Source organism: Clarias gariepinus, chromosome 6, assembly GCF_024256425.1.
Source record: "Clarias gariepinus isolate MV-2021 ecotype Netherlands chromosome 6, CGAR_prim_01v2, whole genome shotgun sequence".
Lineage (NCBI taxonomy): Eukaryota > Metazoa > Chordata > Actinopteri > Siluriformes > Clariidae > Clarias > Clarias gariepinus.
Window position 1 is genome coordinate 28,921,601 of NC_071105.1, and position 22,496 is coordinate 28,944,096.

At 37.3% G+C, this 22,496-nt stretch overlaps 1 protein-coding gene across 1 annotated transcript; it reads left to right on the forward strand.

Annotated features, from left to right (window-relative positions):
- Nucleotides 1–5,036: 5,036 nt before the first annotated feature.
- Nucleotides 5,037–21,889, forward strand: atg3 (autophagy related 3). Its single transcript, XM_053498516.1, has 12 exons — nt 5,037–5,273; nt 16,540–16,581; nt 16,719–16,768; nt 17,381–17,451; nt 17,549–17,656; nt 17,773–17,819; nt 17,913–17,994; nt 18,119–18,153; nt 18,232–18,387; nt 18,850–18,977; nt 20,927–20,995; nt 21,490–21,889. Exons 1-12 carry the CDS (start codon nt 5,202–5,204, stop codon nt 21,569–21,571), a joined length of 942 nt encoding a protein of 313 aa, XP_053354491.1. The 5' UTR covers nt 5,037–5,201; the 3' UTR covers nt 21,572–21,889.
- The last annotated feature ends 607 nt before the right edge of the window (nt 21,890–22,496 follow it).

The following is a 22,496-nucleotide window of genomic DNA, read 5'->3' on the forward strand; positions in this document are numbered from 1 at the left end:
CAGCAGATTCCAACCTGTCTGCCAATGAGTTTTTGAGCATGTTAAGACCCCCAAAAAGCCCAAAAGGGTGGAAAAAAATCCTTAGGAAAACAAGAGGGTCCTGCACACTCTGTAGTGCTCAGGCCCTAAAAATAATATTAAAAAGAGACAAAATTACCCGTACAAACACTGCCCATCTATAAACTATAAAACAAACAGAATTTTTGTTTTATATATGTTTAAAACAGAGAGAGAGAGGAAGAGAGAGAACTCACCTGCTTTTCTTTTGTAATTGTAGAGTAGACCAGTCCAGTATTGTATGTAGAGTGGAGTGTTAAAGGAAAAAATATTTTTCATTGTAAAATAAGTTTGGTCCTTATGAAGCAAAAAGCAAAAAAAAAAAAAAAAAGCCAGACTTTTTTTATAGAGTTTATAGAAAGGCAACGTATCTTAAATACTTATTACAACCGAGGTATGCTGAAGAGCGTCTTTGAACACACATCAAGTCAAACCTTAAAGTAAATGGGTAACAGCCGCAGAAGACCACACTGTCAGCTAAGAATAGCAAACTGAAAATAATTTTCAATTTTTTTAATATTATTTATAAATCTATATATCATTTATCCTGAGAATTTGAGTTCAAGCACTACTCCTATCTCAACATGGAATCCTGATTTGGGTAATATCAGATAGCAGGAATTTATCTGCAGTCATCCTGCATTAGGCTGGCTAAGTTAATATATATATTTTTTTTTTATTAAACTTTATTTGTATAATGCTTTTAACAATTGTCATTGTCGCAAAGCAAGTTTACACAATCAAAAGAATTATTTAAGTTTGTATGTAATGGGAGTGTGCATGAATCAAAATGGCCAGATTGTCTCTGGTGAGCAAGCCAAGGGCGACAGGGGCAGAAAAAACTCCCTGAGATGGTAATAGGAAGAAACCTTGAGAGGAACCAGACTCAACAGGGAACCCATCCTCATTTGGGTGAAACATAAAGCAGGAATTGATCTGCATTCATCCTGTGTTAGGTGGCAGGCAGTTCAGCTAAAACAATTCATGTTAATTGCTGTTAATATGGAGTCCAGGTAGTTTGTTGGAGACTCAGGTAGACTTGCAGGAAATTCCAGTCCTGAACTATCGAGCAACTGCAGCCAAGTCAAGTCCTCAGAGAAACAGCTGTCAACACCAGTCGAGGCCAATCGTCTTCATAGTAGAGCGAAACCATCCCCAGACACCAGACGCATCCCAAAGAGACACACGGGGCATGCATGTGACGAGATCTCCATCCAGAAGCGGGGCACCAGGATGGGTCAGACAGGTCCGGAGGGCAGAGGGAGTCTGGATCACTGGCAGCTCAGGAACGACATGTGTAGCTCGACAGAGAGAGGGAAAGAGACAGAGGGGAAGAGAGAACAGGAGAGGGGAGAGCAAAAGAGGAGAACAATTAGGTATGGTCGCAGTCACATAATGTATAATCTGAATATATTTTTAGTGTAGAGTGCAAGCAGAGACTCCAGCAAGAGTAATAATAACAGCATAACCAAAAGGGGAGAGCCAGAAGGAAACACAGACATGAAGGTTCTCTGAGATGTAAAGCAAACAATCACCTCACCGTCAACAAACCTGAGTGGGGAAGACAGCATCTAAACATACCAGTTCACCATAATACTCTATGTCCATGAGTCCCCCAGATCTGCTCCTTTACCCAAGACAAATCTATTTATAAAAATGCTTGATTAAATAAATAGTTTTTTAGCCTAGACTACACACTGAGACTGTGTCTAAGTCCTGAACACTATTTGGAAGGCTATTCCATAACTTTGGGGCTTTGTAAGAAAAAGCTCTGCCCACGGCTGTAGTTTTCATAATACGCAGTAGTGACAAGAAGACTACATCCTTTGATTGAAGTGGGCGTGGCAGACCATAAGACACTAGCAGTTCACTCAAATACTGCGGCGCAAGACCATTTAATGCTTTATATGTCAAGAGTAGTATTTTAAAATCAATGCGAAATGCGAAACAGGGAGCCAATGAAGTGAAGATAAGATAGGTGTGATGTGCTCGTATCTTCTGGTTCTAGTGAGGACTCTTGCTGCTGCATTCTGGACTAGCTGAAGCTTGTTTATGCACCTAGTTAAACAACCTCTGTAGTTGTTGGGTGTATAAAGGAGGGTGACACCTCGGAGTACCAGTCTGTAGTAGATGACTTCGTTTACTGGTGTGAGAGTAATCACCTACAACTGAACATCAAGAAAACAAAGGAGATGGTTGTAGACTTTAGGAGAAGCAAGACCCCTGTGACTCCTATACCTGTAAAGGGGGAGATAGTGGACATGGTCTCGGAATACAAATATCTGGGAGTCCATCTGGACAACAAACTTGACTGGTCACTCAACACAACGGCATTCTACAAGAAAGGACAGAGTCGGTTGTACTTTCTTAGAAGGCTCAGGTCTTTTAACGTCTGTAACACCATTCTGCGGATGTTCTATGAAACCGTTGTGGCGAGTGTCATTTTTTACGCTGTGGTCTGTTGGGGTGGTAACATTTAAGGTGTGTGATAAGAACAAACTGGACAAGTCAATTAAAAAGGCCAGATCTGTGCTAGGCATGGAGCTTGACTCTGTGGATGTAGTAGTGAAGAGGATGATTCTATCCAAAGTACAATCCATTTTGAACAATCCTTCTCACCCGCTATACAGTGTCTTTGCTGAACAGAGGAGCAGTTTTAGCCAGAGACTGATTACTTCCACAGAGATCCTTTCTCCCAACGGCCATAAAAGTTTACAACTCTTCTCTGTAACTCATACACACATGTATGTGGATTTTTTACTAACTGTTACATAACAGGACATTAACACTTACCATATTAATAATATGATTACTGCAATACCACTTTTCAATAAAATATGTAATACAGAATTACATATAATAATACAATATAACATACATATACTAGATTACTGTGCAATACTTACAAGTGGTCTTGAGTCATATTCTGATGATACTTACTGTTTTAGAAACTTTTTTTTAAGTTTAAATAATTATCATTATTATTATTATTATTTATTACCTTTATTACCTTTTCTTAGTTAACAACTGTGAGCACCTGTAACCGAGCATAAGCAATTTCCCTCTGGGATTAATAAAGTTATTTGAATCTTGAATCTTGTAAACCTGACAGTAAGGCATTACAATAGTCCAACCTGGAGGTGATAAAAGCATGAACATGCTTACGGATTATGTTGCCTAGAGAAAGCATGTAAAGGGAAAAAAGCAGTGGGCCTAAAACTGAACCCTGTGGAAAACTAAACTCCACTAGAGAACATTATTAACTTAAATAATTCTTTTGACTGTGTAAAGCTGCTTTGCGGCAATGAAAATTGCTAAAAGCGCTATAGAAATAAAATTGAATTGAATTGAACATGCAGAATAATCACCATTTAAGTCTACATACTAATAACGATTGGTCAAATAGGATCTGAGCCAGGAGAGGGCTGTACCCTTAATTCCTACTACATGTTCTAATCTGTGAAGAAGAATCCAATGATCAATGGTGTCAAAAGCTGCACTGAGTAATACAAGCATGGTTACACAACCTTGATTAGAGGCCAATAGGAGGTCATTTACTACTTTAACGAGTGCTATCTCTGTGCTGTGATGAGGTCTAAATCCTGACTGATACAGTTCATGTATGCCATTTCTATGTAGATATGAGCATAGCTGCTCTGCTACTATCTGTATCAGAATCTTAGAGATAAAGGGGAGGTTTGATATTGGCCTGTAACTCGACAGCTGACGGATGTCGAGGTCAGGTTTCTTAATTAACGATTTAATAACTGCTAATTTAAAAATTCTAGAACATACCCAATGCTGAGTGAGGAATTAATTATTATCAACAGGGGTTCTGTTATCTGTTTAAGAAAATATGTCGGTACAGGATCTAATATACAGGTAGATGAATTTGCAAAAGAGATGAGTAAAATTTGTTCATTCTTTTCAAGGGGAGTAAAGTATTCTAGGTTCCAATCTGACATGGTTAGTTTTACATCTAAGTTTAACATCAGTATCAATTACATTGTCTGGTTTTAAAGCCTTAGTTTTATGCCTGATATTTACAATTTTATTACAAAAAAAAAGTTCATAAAGTCCTCAATATTGCACAATGTTGTTGAGATTTCTGCAGTGGTCTTATTTCTAGTTAATTTGGCTACAGTATTAATTAAAAATCTAGAATTATTTTTGTTATTTTCTATAAGAGTGGAGAGATACGTTGATCTAGCTACACTAAGAGCTTTTCTATGGTTCAGGATGCTCTCCTTCCATGCTATTTGAAATACTAACAATTTAGTGGACAATATTCTAATTGAACTAATTTACCTGCATTGTTTAGGACAATATATTCCTTATCTTGGCAATATTTCTGAGACGAAAGGCTGCTATCCTGGTAATATTATCTACATGAGCTTCAAATGAAAGATTGCAATCTATAATCACACCAAGGTCTTTTACTGTTGCACGTGATGAAACAGACGACTTGTGGCAACACCTTGAAGGAAGCAGCCGAAAAAAAAATTATGTATTTTATTTTATATTCTTGGGTGTCCACCGTTGTCTCTTCAGGTTTTCCCAGCTTGCAAAAAATTTTCAGATAGGTTGGGCTCTGATACACAGTTGCTTTCTTTGTTGCAATGCGTGATGTCATACTGCGATGGTTTGGTCAATATACTTTGGAAAAAATTACAAATATAGTCTAACTAACAAGATGATAGTACCCTCTCAAAATCTTTATTTCTTTAAGGTTTAAAAAATAATATTGACACCAGCTGGTCTTTCTGTGTGTTATAACTTTTAAAAAATATATAATTTCTCATGTTTTGCCAATTATTTGCTATTTACTGTTCCTTTTATCATGCCTGACCATGTTGTGCTAGGTCTGATTTTGTTCTGTTGAGTCTTTAAATGTGCCAGGCTCAGTCGCGAAGCTATGACGCAATTGGCCTTCAAATGCGTCCTTGGAAGGTTGCAGCCCCGAATTGAGACACGGCTTTCGTTCGATTGTCGGAAGTGACTGTCAGATGATTTAAGTCACGTGGGTTTTGATATGCACTAGCGAAACAGAAACTCCACAAACAGATTTTGTTCGTGTAATACTTAAAAACTGACAGCTTTTCGTATACGAGAGGTATCTGGCTTGGTGGTACTGTGTTATCACCATGCAGAACGTCATCAACTCAGTGAAAGGCACAGCTCTAGGGGTGGCGGAGTTTCTAACACCCGTCCTGAAGGTAAGCGCGCTAGCCAGTGTCGTCTATTAGCTAGCACCTGAAGTAGACACCTTAAAGGATGTTGTGCAGCATCTTTATTCTCTCTCTCCTGTTGTTATGTAGTAGATATTAAATTTAGACAATAGCTAGCTCGTGGATTAGGCAAACTCTGGTCAGAGGTTGAACGCATCACGTGGGGATTTTAAGCTTTCTGTTTGTTTAAAACATCAAGGTAATTTTTTGGTGTTTTCACGTCAGACGCCAATCTTTCATAAAATTATTTACATTTTAAACTCGGTGGAAAAATAATGTGTCGATATTTTGTGAGATTTCTCGTGACCAAGGTCTCCAACACAGAACTAGAATATAAACAGCTAACGTTAGCTGAAAAATACTGCGAGCGACAAATACATCATTAGTTTTTAGAATTAGAATTATTAGCTTCCGTTCTGTTCGAGATTAAGAAGATCGGTCTGCTCGTCCGTTTAAAAGCCTATGCAATACATATTCTAACGCCTCAGATATACACTGTGTCCGATGTTTATGTATGCAAAGAGGGTTAACGTAATGGTTCTCTTCCTCTGCATTTCCCATTTGTCCTAAAAGTCCATGGCCAACACAGTTTATTTCGCGTTCATGAGAGTTTAGTTGAATTCAACCGCAGTGCGTTTTCGCGCCCTTGGCCCTGCTCTTATTGACCGGTTAAAGAAGAAAACAACAGCGAGGTGACTGCGTCCGTCTGTTCTCAAGCACTTCCGGTTGCGGCATTTTTAAATGTCAAAGTTTCCAAACAGAAGGATCAGTGCATAATTTCCGAATAACCGGAGCAGCGCGCAAACAAGAGACATACAGAAAGCAACTATTCATGTATTTTTAAATGTATTCTGCTTATTAAATTCTTTTGGAACTAAGAACATGTATGCGCGGACAGAAGCTGTTTTTTGGGATACTTAAGGTACGAAGTAAATACATTACAGGTATAAAAGACCTCCATATTATATTCATAATTTAGCTTTTATCCGTTGAGAAAAGCAAAGCCAGGACTCCCATTTACAGTTGCATAAGTTCCTTTTAGAAAAGGGAAGCTGAGTAGGCCATACTTGCTGCACATACTGCATAGGAGATACAGTGGAGGAAATAATTTGACCCCTCGCTGATTTTGTAAGTTTGTCCAATGACAAAGAAATGAAAAGTCTCAGAACAGTATCATTTTAATGCTAGGTTTATTTTAACAGTGACAGATAGCACATCAACTGGAAAATTGATGATAGAAATTGATGTGGCAAATCGGATAGGAACTGATTTGCCACAGCACCTGCTCCCAGTCACTGTCTGAATCATTCAGGTGTTCATTGGAAAACTTCAGACGGGCCTGCACATGTGTCTTCTTGAGCAGGGGGACCTTGCGAGCGCTGCAAGATTTTAATCTATTGCAGTGTAATGTGTTTCCAATGCTTTTCTTGGTGACTGTGGTACCAGCTACTTTGAGGTCACTAACTAACTCCTCCTGTGTAGTTCTAGGATGATTTCTCACCTTTCTCAGAATCATTGACACCCCACGAGGTGAGATCTTGCAGGAAGCCCCAGACCATGGTCGATTGATGGTCATTTTGTGCTTCTTCCATTTTCGAAGAATTGCATCAACAGTTGACACCTTCTCTCACAGATTCTTGCTTGATTCTTGGTTTTGTAGCCCATTCCAGTCTTGTGCAGGTCTACAATTTTGTCTCCGACACCCTTGGACCGCTCTTTGGTATTTCCTATGTTGGAGAGTTTGGAGTCTGCTTGATTGATTGATTCTGTGGACAGGTGTCTTTTATACAGCTGACTAGTTAAGACTGACTAGTTAATTGAGTAGGAGTGTCTAAGTTCTGTGGGAGCCAGAACTCTTAATGGTTGATAGGGGTTCAAATACTTATTTTACTCAATGTAATGCAAATCAGTTTCTTTTATTTAAAGTTTTTTTTTGTTTTGTTTTTTTCTTTTGAAGTGCTATTTGTCACTGTTAAAATAAACCTACCATTGGAGCGCTGATGATTTAAATGATTATTTCATTTATTAAAGGAAAAAGCTGCTTAAAACTCCACTACCCTATGTGAAAAAGTAACTGCCCCCTAAACCTAATAACTGTTTGTGCCACCCTTGGTGGCAATAACTGCAATCAGGTATTTGTAATCTTTCACATCATTTGGCCAACTCGTCTATGCTAAATTATTTATTTTCAGCCACATTTGGAATTTTTGAGCCTAAATTTCCTGTTTAAGGATTCCAATCGGGTTTAAGTACGGACTTTGACAATGCTACTCAAACCTTGATTTATTTATTTATTTATTTTTTTTGGGGGGGGGCATTATGATGAAGACTTGATGGTAGTCCTGCTACATAACCAAATGCCCTTGAGCTTGATGTCATATATTGATGGCTTGACATTCTCCTTCGGGATTTTCTGGTAGAGCACAGAATTCATAGTTCTATCAAATAGGACTGCATGATTATTGACACAATGTGAATCATGATTTTTTTTTTCCATGGGAATTAAGATCCCATGGAAAACATGTGGTGATGCGTGTATTGGCACACTAAAGAATCAGCCTGGTTTTCTTTGCAAATGATATATAGTACCAGTCAAAATTTTGGATGCCAGTATGAATTTATTTCCTGCATTCTGAAACAATTCTGGATTTTTTTTTCTATCTATCTCTTCTAACTATCATATGGCATTAGGTAATTAAGTGACAGCAATGACAGTCAGTTGCTATTTCAAGACATGAAGGTCAGCTCTTCTAAAATAGTTCTTGCAGGAAAGGTATTTTTAAGTACATTTGCAAAACCCATCAAGCATCACGATAAGACTGGCTCTCATGAAGACATTTCCAGGGAGGCAAGACCAAAACTTACCTCTCTGTAGAATGTAGAAAGAAATACAAATCTGGAAAGAATTATGGAATTAATAGGTGTGTCTGAAACCTTTAATTAGTACTGGATGCCTGGTTTACTGTGCAAATTACATACTTTTGCACAGTAAGGTGCACTTTTTTTTCAGACATTTCTTTCAAAGTTGACTTCAGCACTATCCTTCCAGGTTTTGATAATGTGTTGAAGGGTTCTTAATTCAGTTCCAGTAATTTTAAATCTCCTTAGTTTTATTTGCTGGATGCAGTTCAATAATTTGAAAACTCTTTTAAAAGGATCATTTTTGGCATTTGCAAGAGCCCCTTGATGCAATTTATGGGATGATAAATTGTTGCACTTTAATCGATTATAAGCTTTTCTATTGATTTCAGTTTATTTATCATTTGTATGAAATAATAAGAGAATGAGAAAACAAAATTAATTAATTAATTAATTTATTTATTTATTCCAGGGCTCCAAAAGCATAAATCTTTAGGCAGGCTTTTGCTTCATATATTACATATACTACAAAATATTTAGGAGACAAATAAAAGTTTTAGAAGCCAACATTAAACTCCCATTAAACTACTTACATAAGGTAAACTCACGTAGCCTGTATAGTATAATGATGGTTAAAATACTGATACAGTTTGGCTGAGATGACTGTACCTGAGAACTTGTTGACTCAATCGTTGTATTGATGGAATCTGATGTAGAGGATGTGCAGTAAGTGAGGGGAAGTCAATTGCTGTGACCCAATCGGTTATTAGCGCCCTGTGTAGTGGACTGCCCAGGGTATTCACCCATTTTGGGTAAGATTCCAAACGGCCAAAACATGGTATTGGTGCTAAAAACGCACTTGCACATGTCATAAACTATATACTATAGAGCTAATTAGACACTAAATATTTGTGTGTGAGAGACATGTAAGGGTTAGTTCAATTCATTGCAATTAAATTTTATTTGTATAGCGCTTTTAACAATTGATATTGTCGCAAAAAAGATTTACACAATCAAAAGAATTAGTTAAGTATATTGTGTATGACACAATCAAAAGAATTATTGAAGTATATTGTGTATTACTCAAAATGCTAAGACTGTGCCTGATGGGCGAGCCGAGGGTGACTGTGACCGTGGCAAGGAAATATTCCCTGAGATGGTAGTAGGAACAAACCTTGTGAGGAACCAGACTTAACAGGAAACACATCCTCATTTGGGTAATAATGAATAGCAGGGATTTATCTGCTTTCATACTGTGTTAGGAGGCTGGAAGTTCAGAGTCCCGTTCGTTATTGGAGGCCCAGGTAAACTATATGAAACTCCAGTCCTGTACTATCGAGCGACTGCAGTCAGGATTCCTCAGAGAACAGCTGTTAGCATCAGCCGAGGCCATGACCGTGGAACCGTCCCCAGTCACCACACGCATCCCAGACAGACCACACGGGGCATCCATGCGACGAGATCTCCAGCCAGAAGCGGGACACATGGACGAGTCAGACTGGTCCACAGGGCAGAGGGGGTCTGGATCACTGGCAGCTTAGGAGTGATATGTGTAGTGAGAGAGAGAGAGACAGGGAGAGGGAAAGAGAGAGAGAGAAATGAAGAGGAGAGAGCAGAAGAGTAGGAGAGATAACAATTAGGTATGGTCACAATCACATAATGTATAAGGTAAATGTAAATTTAGTGTAGAGTGCAAGCAGGGACTCCGGCAGGAATAACTATAACAGCATAACTAAAAGGAGAGCCAGAAGGAAACACAGGGCTCCCTGAGATGTAAAGCAACCAATCACTTCACCTTCAATGAGAGTGGGGAAGACAGCATCTAAACAGAGGTGTGTGTGTGTGTGTGTGAGAGAGAGGTGATAATAGTTATTGATTAAACTATTAATAAACTACTTATTAACTACCTGGACTCCATATTAACATCAATTAACATCAACTGTTATAGCTGAACTGCCTGCCACCTAACACAGTATGAATGCAGATCAATTCCTTCTGTCCGTTATCACCCAGATGAGGATGGGTTCCCTGTTGAGTCTGGTTCACACACATTCACATTCCATACAAACTTAAATAATTCTTTTGATTCTGTAAAGCTGCTCTGTGACAATAACAATTGTTATAAGCGTTATACAAATAAAATTGAATTGAATTAAAAAATTGAAAGGGCTTGGGTTTGCAAAGGGTTCTTTTAATATGATAAATACTGTGTTTTTTATACCTAATTATTAATTCATTTGTTTACGTAAAGAATCCTGCAAATCCAAAATAGTGCTATGATGTTGGGCGTTACAGGAACACAAATTTTGTGATGACTACAAATTTAAATACAGTTGCAAGCAGTTGCAAGTGGGGCCAAGCACCCTGCGCCATTGCCACCCCGGGTGTACCGCACACCTTGCACAGTTCACACAATATGATGTAATAGGGCTGATGTCAGCTTGGGCCCTAAATATTTGTCATGTCAAGTGTGTGGGTACGTGTGCATGCGTGCGGGTGCATGTGCGTGAGTGTTAACAGTTGGTATGTGTGTGTGTGTGTGTGTGTGTATAATGGGGGAATTTAATGTTAAGACCTCCAAAAAGCTGGTGTGTTTGTGTGTACATGTGTAAGAGAGAGAGAGTGAGTGTGTATGTGTGTGTGTGAGTGTTAATTTGTGTTGTGTACGTATGTAGAATAGGCCACAGATGCTGGAAAAAAAGCATCACACTATGATGTCAATGAACGTATCACTGAATATAAGGCCACACAGAAAGTTATTAACCACTTTTAAACCACTTTTCAGCTTAAGTTAAAGGCATTGTCACTGCTGAACTGTTTGAGATATCAAAAATCCCTCTACGATTTTACATCCTCAATATCTTTAAATCACATCGGCCCGGTTTAGTGGTGATGGTATACAGTAAGTTCCCTAGGAGGATTATATCAGAATCCATCAGGTGCGTTTTTTTGCGAACGACCCAAAATAACTGACTTCCTGTTTAGTTGAGTCAAGGACATGCAGTGCAAAAGTTGTTCTGCTCAATAAGCTCTAAATGCTTTTGTGTGCATATGTGCAAGTGTGCATGAGCTATGCAGCAAAATCTCGTGTGAGGGCCCCTGAGGGCCCTGGGCCACGCGACTCTCCGGCATCCTGATGGCAGCAGATTCCAACCTGTCTTCCAATTTTCAGAGCTTTTGAGCATGTTAAGACACACCATTTTTTAAACTCTGATTTTATGCATTTGATTGTTTGCCCTTTATACTATGACAGCTTTCCAATAGTTGGTTTTAATATAATATCATTAAGAGTGCTGCATTGCTGGATATAGCACAGCTTTGATGCATTTGTTTGCATATAGTTAAAACTAGAGATGCTCCGATCAGCATTTTTGGGGCAGATCACTGATTACTGATCACAAAGATCATGATCTGTCGATTGCCGATCACTGCCGATCACAGAATGGCAGGGGAATGGGAATCTTTTAATTCTATAATTTAGCAGAGTTTGCACCATTTGTAGAAATGAAACCAACTTTAAATTAACTATATTGAAAGAAAAAAAAAACTGTAAAAAAAAAAAAAATGGGCTACAGTCAAGATGTTGAAGAACCACCAAGTGTTTATTTTAGAAAATGAGAACTTAAGGCTACTGTAGGCCATCTTTCCCAAATAAGGCAGAGTAACTTAAAATTCGTTTAGTTTCTCATACTCGGCATATTCAGTTGTATTGTGTATTCTAAGATGCCTTATCATTTCGTGGTGTTAAAATGCCGTTGCTTGCTTCCATTTCGAGGGATTTCATCATGACATACATTGCAGACGGCTAACTTTACGTCTTTATCGAACACTTTGGAAAACTTCCCACATGAGAACTCATGTTGCCACTGGTAAGCTCCGCTCTGCTGTTGTTTACCTGTGCGCCGTGCATGCATGTGTCAAAAAGTCGCGCGAGTAATTTCCGTCAAGTGATCGGCTTTTTGAGCAGCGCTTTTGGGGCTCGCCGATCAAGCTATTTTTAGCGAATATCGGCCGCATCACTAGTTAAAACTCCCACTGGCGTTACTGTCTATTATGACCACCAGTATCATCGCATTCTGCCCAATACACAAGCTGCTATATACTTTATATTTGCTATACACTAATGACATTTGGGTTTGAGATCCAAAGATGAATATCAAATTACTTGACCATGGTCTGAACTAGTAATAGTCTTGCAAAAATGTGGAGAGGGTAATTAGCAATACAATTAGTAAGCCATCTTCCTAAGATGGAACTTTTTTGCTTAGTTAATGTGTAACTCAAAATACAGTTTTTAAAAGGCAAAATCTATACATATAATAAAATAAAACTGTAAAGTTGGTGTGTCTGTACATTAAAGATATTTGCGAAAATTTTTTTTGAGGGAACGGTAATGAGTAATAGTCAAGATATTTTTTGGAATTTTTGTCTGTCTATTTGTCTTGTTTGTTTATGCACAAATCATAAAAAAACTATGGAATGAATTTTAATGGGGTTTGGCTAAGCTTGAGGCAACACTTATGCTTTGTTTCATCGGAGTCAGCCCACAGGAAGAGAAGATATGCTAAATTAAAATTTCAGTGGGAACACCCTTATATTATAAAAAAAAGAAATTAACCTTGATTTCTTTTTATCCGTGCTTATGAGTGTGCAATTGAAATCTATTTAATAAAGGCGACACACCTTCATTCTGCACACTTCACAGTAACACAACAGATGGCGTTGTTCGTTTTTTAATACACGCTCATCTGTCTGCAATTTTTAATATATTTGTCAATGTACATTCAGTTATTCAGCTAATTTATGGGCAGGCAAGCTCTTGTTTAAACTTACTGAAGGACTGATTAGTTTTACAGATACTATACCTTGAAAACATTCTCAGAGTTCTACAGTTGTGGCCAAAAGTTTTGCGAATGACACAAATATTAGTTCTCACAAAGTTTGCTGCTAAACTGCTTTTAGGTCTTTGTTTCAGTTGTTTCTGTGATGTACTGAAATATAATTACAAGCACTTCATACGTTTCAAAGGCTTTTATCAACAATAACATGACATTTATGCAAAAAGTCAGTATTTGCAGTGTTGGCCCTTCTTTTTCAGGACCTCTGCAATTCGACTGGGCATGCTCTCAATCAACTTCTGGGCCAAATCCCGACTGATAGCAACACATTCTTTCATAATCACTTCTTGGAGTTTGTCAGAATTAGTGGGTTTTTGTTTGTCCACCCGCCTCTTGAGGATTGACCACAAGTTCTCAATGGGATTAAGTTTTGGGGAGTTTGCAGGCCATGGACACAAAATTTCAATGTTTTGGTCCCCGAGCCACTTAGTTATCACTTTTGCCTTATGGCACGGCTGGAAAATGCATTGTTCTTCACCAAACTGTTGTTGGATTGTTGGAAGAAGTTGCTGTTGGAGGGTGTTTTGGTACCATTCTTTATTCATGGCTGTGTTTTTGAGCAAAATTGTGAGTGAGCCCATTCCCTTGGATGAGAAGCAACCCCACACATGAATAGTCCCAGGATGCTTTACTGTTGGCATGACACAGGACTGATGGTAGTGCTCACCTTTTCTTCTCCGGACAAGCCTTTTTCCAGATGGCCCAAACAATCGGAAAGAGGCTTCATCGAAGAATATGCCCCAGTACTCAGCAGTCCATTCACCATCCTTTCTGCAGGAGATCAATCTGTCCCTGATGTTTTTTTGGAGAGAAGTGGCTTCTTTGCTGCCCTTCTTGACATCAGGCCATCTTCCAAAAGTCTTTACTTCACTGGGCGTGCAGATGCGCTCACACCTGCCTGCTGCCATTCCTGAGCAAGCTCTGCACTGGTGGCACTCCGATCCTGCAGCTGAATCCTCTTTAGGAGACGATCCTGGCGCTTGCTGGACTTTCTTGGATGTCCTGAAGCCTTCTTAACAATAATTGAACCTCTTTCCTTAAAGTTCTTGATGATCCTATAAATTGTTGATTTAGGTGCAATCTTAGTAGCCACAATATCCTTGCCTGTGAAGCCATTTTTATGCAATGCAATGATGGCTGCACGCATTTCTTTGCAGGTCACCATGGTTAACAATGGAAGAACCATGATTTTAAGCATCACCCTCCTTTTAACATGTCAAGTCTGCCATTCTAACCCAATCAGCCTGACATAATGATCTCCAGCCTTGTGCTGTCAACATTCTCATCTGAGTTAACAAGATGATTACGGAAATGATCTCAGCAGGTCCTTTAATGACAGCAATGAAAAGCAGTGGAAAGGTTTTTTTGGGATTAAGTTAATTTTCATGGCAAAAAAGGACTATGCAATTTATGTGATCACTCTTCATAACATTCTGGAGTATATGCAAAATGCTATTATAAAAACTTAAGCAGCAACTTTTACAATTTCCAATATTTATGTAATTTTCAAAACTTTTGGCCACGACTTTAAATTAAATTTTAAATTCACCTGTCCAATCAGAGAAATACTTAGAATTTTAACTTTTCCTGGAAAATAATTCACTTGTTCGAAAATAGCATAATTATTATTATTGATGACCGAATACTGAGAACTGTACTGAGTACTATGATAACTGAACCTGAAAACGAAAAGGAAAGACAAGAGGAAGATCAGAAACACCCAACCCAACAATACAGACAAACTGAGGGCTGCTTTTAGAGCAACCAAGTCTTCAAGCTGTACATATCAACAATAATAAGGGTATTTTGTACACTTGTCTTCTTCTTCTTTGTCTTTCGGCTGTTCCCTTTCAGGGGTCGCCAACGCGAATCATCTGCCTCCATCTAACCCTATCCTCTGCATCTTATTCTCTCACACCAACTAACTTCGTGTCCTCCCTCACTGCATCCATAAATCTCCTCTTTGGTCTTCCTCTAGACCTTCTCCCTGGCAGATCAAACCTCAGCATCCTTCTACCAATATATATACCACCTCTCCTCTGAACATGTCCAAACCACCTCAATCTGGCCTCTCTGACTTTATCTCCAAAACATCTAAAATGGGTTGTCCCTCTGATGAACTCATTCTTGATCCTATCCATCCTTGTCACTCCCAAGGAGAACCTCAACATCTTCTGCTCTGCTACCTTCAACTCTGCCTCCTGTCTTTTCTTCAGTGCCACTGTCTCTAAGCCGTAGAGCACGCTGGTCTCACCACTGTCCTGTACACCTTTCCTTTCATTCTCGCTGATACTCTTTTATTGCACAACACACCTGAAACTTTTCTTCACCCATTCCAACCTGCCTGTACCCACCTCTTCATCTCCTTTCCACACTCTCCATTGCTCTGGACCGTTGACCCTAAGTACTTAAAGTCCTGCACCTTCTTTACCTCTGCTTCCTGTATCCTCACCATTCCTCTTGGGTTCATCTCATTCACTTACATGTATTCCGTCTTGCTGCGGCTAAACTTTATTCCTTTGCTTTCCAGGGCATACCTCCACCTCTCCAAATGTTCTTCCATCTGTTCCCTACCTACTTCCCTTGCTACAAAGCACAATGTCATCTGCAAACATCATAGTCCGTGGGGACTCCTGTCTAACCTCATCTGTCATCCTGTCCTTCACCAGAGCAAACAAAAAGGGGCTTAGAGCCGATCCTTGATACTGGTTCTGGATCAAATTTGTGAATATGGGAAAGCCCTATAAATATCTTGAAAATGGAAAGGCATCTCAGTCATCTGAAGCCACATCTGAAAACATAGCAACATGGATCTAATTTAAATTTTGCCTTCCTGTTCTATCAGCCTACCAGATCTATGAATAATAGATCTATTATTTTTTAAATTCTCTTTTCCATTAATTACATATTTCTTAGAAACAGGTGCAGATCAGCAGCTGCATACTGTTGGTAACCACTGTTCCAGTACTGTCTAAGCAAGTTTGTCTCATTTTGCTTTCATGTCCTGTTAGAAATATACTATAGGAAATGTATCCTAATTACAAACGAAACTCACGTGACTAAACCCACAATGTCATAATTACAGCAGTCAGGAGCAAGTGCTCGTGACTCGTGACCTGCTTGACCTATTATCCTTGTTGCTGCTGCTTTGAATTAATATTTATGCAAGTATTTGGCTCATGATTTTTGCCATCTTAAAAAATTATTTAAAACATCTCTTATATTAAATTAGTAAATATTTAGGCAGTGCAGCAGGAAATTAGTCATAATATCTGCAGTAAAGTAGTAGATTAATCATAACATCTGCTTCTTTCCTTTATTTCATATAAATATATGAGATAATTGGAAGTCAGTCGAGATAAGGTAAGGTAATTAGAGATAATTTTGGAACTCATAAAAGTATTACATCTACTATGGTTAAAAATGTATCCTTAGCTAAGTAGTTATTTAAAAAATTTTAAATACATTGTTTCATTGTTATCCACTGTTTTTTGCAGGAATCCAAATTTAAGGAAACTGGAGTTATAACTCCTGAGGAGGTAAATGTTTTGTTCCAATAATCAAAAATAAGAATGTTATTTAACGTTCGTATACGTCGAATGTAAATAATATACGTAAATATGATATTCAATTATCATACAGCATTATTTTGTGTTAAATTCAAGTCTTTATACAGTTTGTTGCTGCAGGAGATCATCTAGTTCATCACTGCCCTACATGGAAATGGTAAGAACTTTAAGTGCCTGTTCTAGAGTTTACACTAAACACAACATCTATGGATTAGGGTAGCTTAAAGTGTAATGGTTTCTACAGCACAACGGCATAATGATTTTAGTTGTTATTAAAATTATATTTGGACATTTATTTTGTTTAGATTTTTATTGATTTTTATCAACAACAAAACAACAGAGCCAGACCAATATACAATTGACACCATCAATTTACATCAAATCTCTCAAGTTTCACAGGCTCTTACACAGTTTATGTATGTGATAGACAAGAATAGATATGTACGTAGACACCCCTTCATATGCTTATCAAACCTGAAGCAGGACACATATTTTGAAGAGTTTGTAAGAAACGGGTAGTAGATTTTATATCACCTGTCCGTTGCAGGTCGTCGGTATCCTTTTCAATTTGTTATAAGATAAAATTATTTTTTTCAGTCATTAGTAATTATATCCCAATTAGTTCAAGTAACTGTTTAAAGATGAACATTTTAATTGACCAACAAAAGGGATGTGTCTATTTCATACTCGGGTAATTAGTAAAGGTAAATGTTACCTTAAAGGATTTCCTCCTTTGTGAAGTGCTTATATGGATAATTTAACTGTGTAGGGCATCAGGAGAAGAAGCAAAGCTAAAGCCCTATTTGCCCAAGGACAAGCAGTTTCTGTTAACCCGAAATGGTATGTAGCACATTGATAAATACATAATTTAATTTAAGTTAGTTTTAATTGATTTACAGTAGATGGCAAAATCATATTGTAAAATCCTCTGTCTCAGTTCCATGTTACAAGCGCTGTAAACAAATGGAGTACTCTGATGAGCTGGAGGCCATTATCGAAGAGGATGATGGAGATGGAGGATGGGTTGACACGTATCATAACTCTGGTGAGGTCAAAATTAACTACCAAAAAGTGAACCTGTTTTTGTAATTGTCTATGATGGACTTAATATCACGTTTAATAGTTATAAGTAATAAAATGTTTCTGAATTTACATTGCTAGTGACTGGTATGACAGAGGCAGTTCGTGAAATCTCATTGGATAACAAAGTAAGTTGATAACTGTACAAAACCTACAAAAAGGAATTTCCATATGGTTCTGTAAACTCTGGTGTAAAATTTTTCTTCCCCCCCCTTTTAAAGGATAATATGAACATGAATGTGCACCTGGGCAGTGGAATTAGTGATGATGACGATGATGAAGCAGAGGCGGCAGATATGAAGGGTAAGAGCAAAAACATAATTCTAGAAAATCTTTATTTCTAGAACATAAACATACATTTTACTGGATTTTTATAATCTTGAACTATTAAATTATTCCAACTATTAAATTAGTGTATGCTTTTCAGAGTATGAAGAAAGTGGGCTTTTGGAAACAGATGAGGTATTGTGTTTTAAACCTTTTTTTTTTTTTTTGTTAGTGTTAGAGACTTGGTTTTGCAATTAAACTACATTTGTGTAGGCCACCCTTGACACAAGCAAAATGGCAGATACATCTAAATGGAAGGCTGAGGCAAGTGGAGAAGATGCCATCCTTCAGACAAGAACCTATGATCTATACATAACTTATGACAAATACTATCAAACTCCTAGACTGTGGCTTTTTGGATATGACGAGGTTTGTGCACAATCCTCATGACACCACAAATAACAAATGTGTTACATTAATATTAAAATCAGTAGGGATGCACCGAAATGAAAATTCTGGGCCGAAAACCGATACCGAAACCGAAAATGGCTTCATTAAAAAACATGTTTAAAATATTTTCTTTTTGTTTGTATTAAAAAAACTACAAATTAATTAAGCAATCAAACTTTTATTGATAATAAATAACAGTAATAAGGCTGTTTAACAATAACAAAACTTGCTTCCAAACCGCCGACATACTCCGTGTTTGATGCGTAATGACAGCGCGAACGAGACGGGAGGATGGGAGGATTATTTTCGGCGCTTTCTTACGTTTCGACCGAAACCGATAATGCTATTTCGGCCGAAAATGTTCGGCGGCCGAAATTTCGGTGCATCCCTAAAAATCAGTCATTTTTATAAAATCTTAGCATGTGTTGTGCTGTATCCCAGGAAAGGCAGCCCCTGACTGTTGATCAGATGTATGAGGACATCAGCCAGGATCATGTAAAGAAAACAGTCACCATTGAAAACCACCCACATCTGCCTCCTCCAGCTATGTGCTCTGTGCATCCATGCAGGTACTGAAACTTGGTCAACTTATGCAAAGGGTGTTTTGTAAGTACTCCTTAAAATGATAAAAAGGGCTTTGCTCCGTATGGCCCCCCAGAATAGGAGTGGTCTGTGTTTTGTTGAAATTTTTGTCCAAATTTTGCTTTTACACAGAAATTATCTTTGATGTACAAATGAAGTCACATACTCTTTTGCAGTATTTGCTTAAGACTTGAAATGATGTATGTTTTTTTTATGTTTTAATAATCTAATCTAATAATCTAATCTTTTTTTTTCCTCAGCGCTGATATTAGTTATTAGTAATCAAGGGCACAGATGACCACATACAGTTTTAATATCAAAATCGTATTTAACAACAAAGTGCTTAAACCTTTTAAAAGTTTGGTGTTTAGTTATTACATAGACAAAAGATATACAAATTAAATCAAATTAGATTAAGCTTCTCAACAGGAATTATGATACTTATATTAATTAGGTTAATTATTAAAAACCCTAATTTCCACACGGTAGTGTACAAATTACAGTCTTTCAGCATGTGCTCATAGAAGATTTCTCCTATTTTGTGTTGCCTGCTTGCAAAAAACAGGTGACACAGAGGGATCACTGTCAGCTGTCTGTCAGTGGTGTTATCACCCACGTCCGTTGTCACACTATTCTTCTATCTGCAAGTACTCCTTAACTTTGGAAATAACGTTTTCTATTGCTCAAGTAGAGTGCCATCAGTTATATTCCAGAGAAACGTACAAGTTCTGAAAGACTGAAACAGGGAAAAACCGATAAAGACAAAAGACAATAGCACTCTAGCATTCCAACTAAGAAAAAAAGTCTGTTGGAACAAAAAAATGTGGTCAAGAGTGTTTTATTATTTACTAAAAAAAACACATGCAGATTCACTTTTAATGACTGCCCATTATATGGAGCGATTTGGATTTTCACCACGTTTTATGTCTGGTATGTGCCTCAGTGTGCGCAAGTGCGTCCATTATCACACTTAAAGACTTATATGTATATTTTTTATTATTTACTTGTGCTCCCCTTAAGAGACAAGAGACTGTTACACTTCCTTCTGAAATAAGAAAATATCTGCAGAAACTGTCAGCTAATGGAATTTGTGCCCACAGTATTCACAGTGCTACACACCAAGCTATTAAAAAAATAAGCATTTTCAGTTGTGACAAAATAATAAACAAACAAACTAATGAATGAATGAATAAAGTAAAAATAAAAAAAATGGAATTATCTATGTCTCAGCCTACTTAATCCGAAAGATTAAAAAATCTTATTTAATATAAAATTTTACATTTTCATGCCATCAAAAGTTAATAACAGGAGTGAGGAATGGCAGAGGCCTGTATAGTCACCACATATAAGGTCACGGTAACAGGCAAATGAGCAAACTATTAGTTCCATACAAAACCGCTCTTGTGATTCAAAAACTATTCAAAAAGTACTCATTATAACTCCTAGAATTGCTTTAAAAATATAAATCATTTATTTATTCTAGTTTGGTCATAAAATATTGTGCTCACTGCAATCATTATATTTATACAAAATAATTCAGTGAGTCCTTTTCTGCTGCCTAATTTTTATATTTTTTTTATCATATCATTCAATCCTTTTTACATTTGGTAAAACATGGGAGAATGTCTAAGAGCTGTTAGGGCAAGTAAAAAAAATGCCTACATTTACCCAATTTAAATACTTGGTTCTTATAGAATGTGGTCTTTAAAGGTAGAATTGATAGTTAATTGTTTTAAAGCAGAGGGGTATGTAATTGGCAGAACAATTTTATGTTTGGCTGCCAGAATTCAGTGACATCTAGTGGAGCTTCTTAGACCACCTTAACAAACAAAATTTCCCATCGGTGCTGTTGAGTTTTGTTTCCTTTTATGCATATCATAAGGCCTAGGGAAATTGTATTACATTAGAGCTGTGTGTGATGATTTCCCTCCTCCAGACATGCCGAAGTGATGAAGAAGATTATTGAAACCGTGGCTGAAGGTGGAGGAGAGCTTGGGGTTCATATGTATCCTTTTTTTGATTTCCCCATCTCACAATGCGGACATGGCAATTTATTCATGCCTCCCTGTAGCATGCCTAATGCACGTTCGCGCAGATGAGCAGGGACCCTGGGCATCTTTCTTTGGGTGTTTTTCACAGTCGGTAGACAAGTCTCTTTAGTGTCCTGCGTTTTTAGAACCTTGACCTTAAATGCCTACTTTCTGTAAGCTGTTAAGGTCTTAACGACCATTCCACAGGTGCATGTTAATTAATTGATTTTGGTTAATTGAACATGCATGGAAAACATTGTTTAAACCCTTTAAAATGAAGATCTGTAAAGTTATTTGGATTTTTACAACATAATTGTTGAAATACACAGTCCTGAAAAAGGGACGTTTCTTTTTTTGCTGAGTATATATCGGTTAGAAGACATTTATAATTAATTTGAATAAAAGATCCTAAGATAAAATAACAACTATTAATTTTTCTTTATAATGCTTCCTTAATTATGCCCTCCAGGTACCTCTTGATTTTCCTGAAATTTGTGCAAGCTGTTATACCAACCATAGAATATGATTACACAAGACACTTCACTATGTAACTTTCCAGGATTGCACATGGAAGGATGTTCTTTATTAAAGAGGGCGGGCTGTATGCAATGTAAGCATTGGCCAGCAACACATTTACACAAGCAATGTTAAACAATTAGCAGATGTTTTGTTGTTCTGCATGGATAACATGGTTAAATGATTGCTACCTTATTTCCAACTGTAACTCCATATGGCAAATTCCAGTCTTTCAGAGTATGTTATTCTCATGCTTGCCTCATGCTAAAAGTTTTATATTTACACTGGATTGGAACGCCACCAACAGGCACTGTCTTATGTATTACTGGTGAATAAATTGATTTGAAGAAATATTCTTGATGAACATTACTTACTTAACATTACAGTACTTGTTGCAAAAAAATTTTGACTCGTGGTGGAATAAACAGTGTGCATTGTTGCACCTGTTGATTCTCATAAAGTAATGTCATTTATGTCATCACCTATTTGAATGTTAAAAATTGGAACTATTGTCTAGGTTTTGTGATGCAAGGACAGAACAGCTTACAGATTTATGATTTACTGTTTTTTTTATTTTTTATTTTTTTACATAATTTATTTATATATATATATATATATATATATATATATATATATATATATATATATATAGGGGCTCAAAAATGTATACACACTTTAACAGATATCCATGCCCTTTAATCAAACTCAAATTGCATGATGGCAGAAATGTGTAGTATTGTTTCCTCTGAAGATGTCAGTAGTTGCTCCATTGTTGATATTGTCATGTGACTGAAGAGAGACATATATTTTTTTTATGTTGTATGTAAGTGTGTATGCATTTTTTTTGTGCGCCTCTGCATGTGTCTGTGCGCATCTCAATAAATTGTAATATCATTGAGAAGTTGATTTATTACAGTAATTTAATTAAATGAAACTCCTGTTGTAAACCATAATCAACAT

What these genes read in the sequence shown, in the direction of transcription:
- atg3 (XM_053498516.1), top strand. Translation starts at nt 5,202, where the DNA reads ATGCAGAACGTCATCAACTCAGTGAAAGGCACAGCTCTAGGGGTGGCG. An exon ending in AGAGGCGGCAGATATGAAGG is followed by an intron (nt 17,995 to 18,118) that starts GTAAGAGCAAAA and finishes TATGCTTTTCAG; the next exon opens with AGTATGAAGAAAGTGGGCTT. An exon ending in GGCTTTTGGAAACAGATGAG is followed by an intron (nt 18,154 to 18,231) that starts GTATTGTGTTTT and finishes ACATTTGTGTAG; the next exon opens with GCCACCCTTGACACAAGCAA.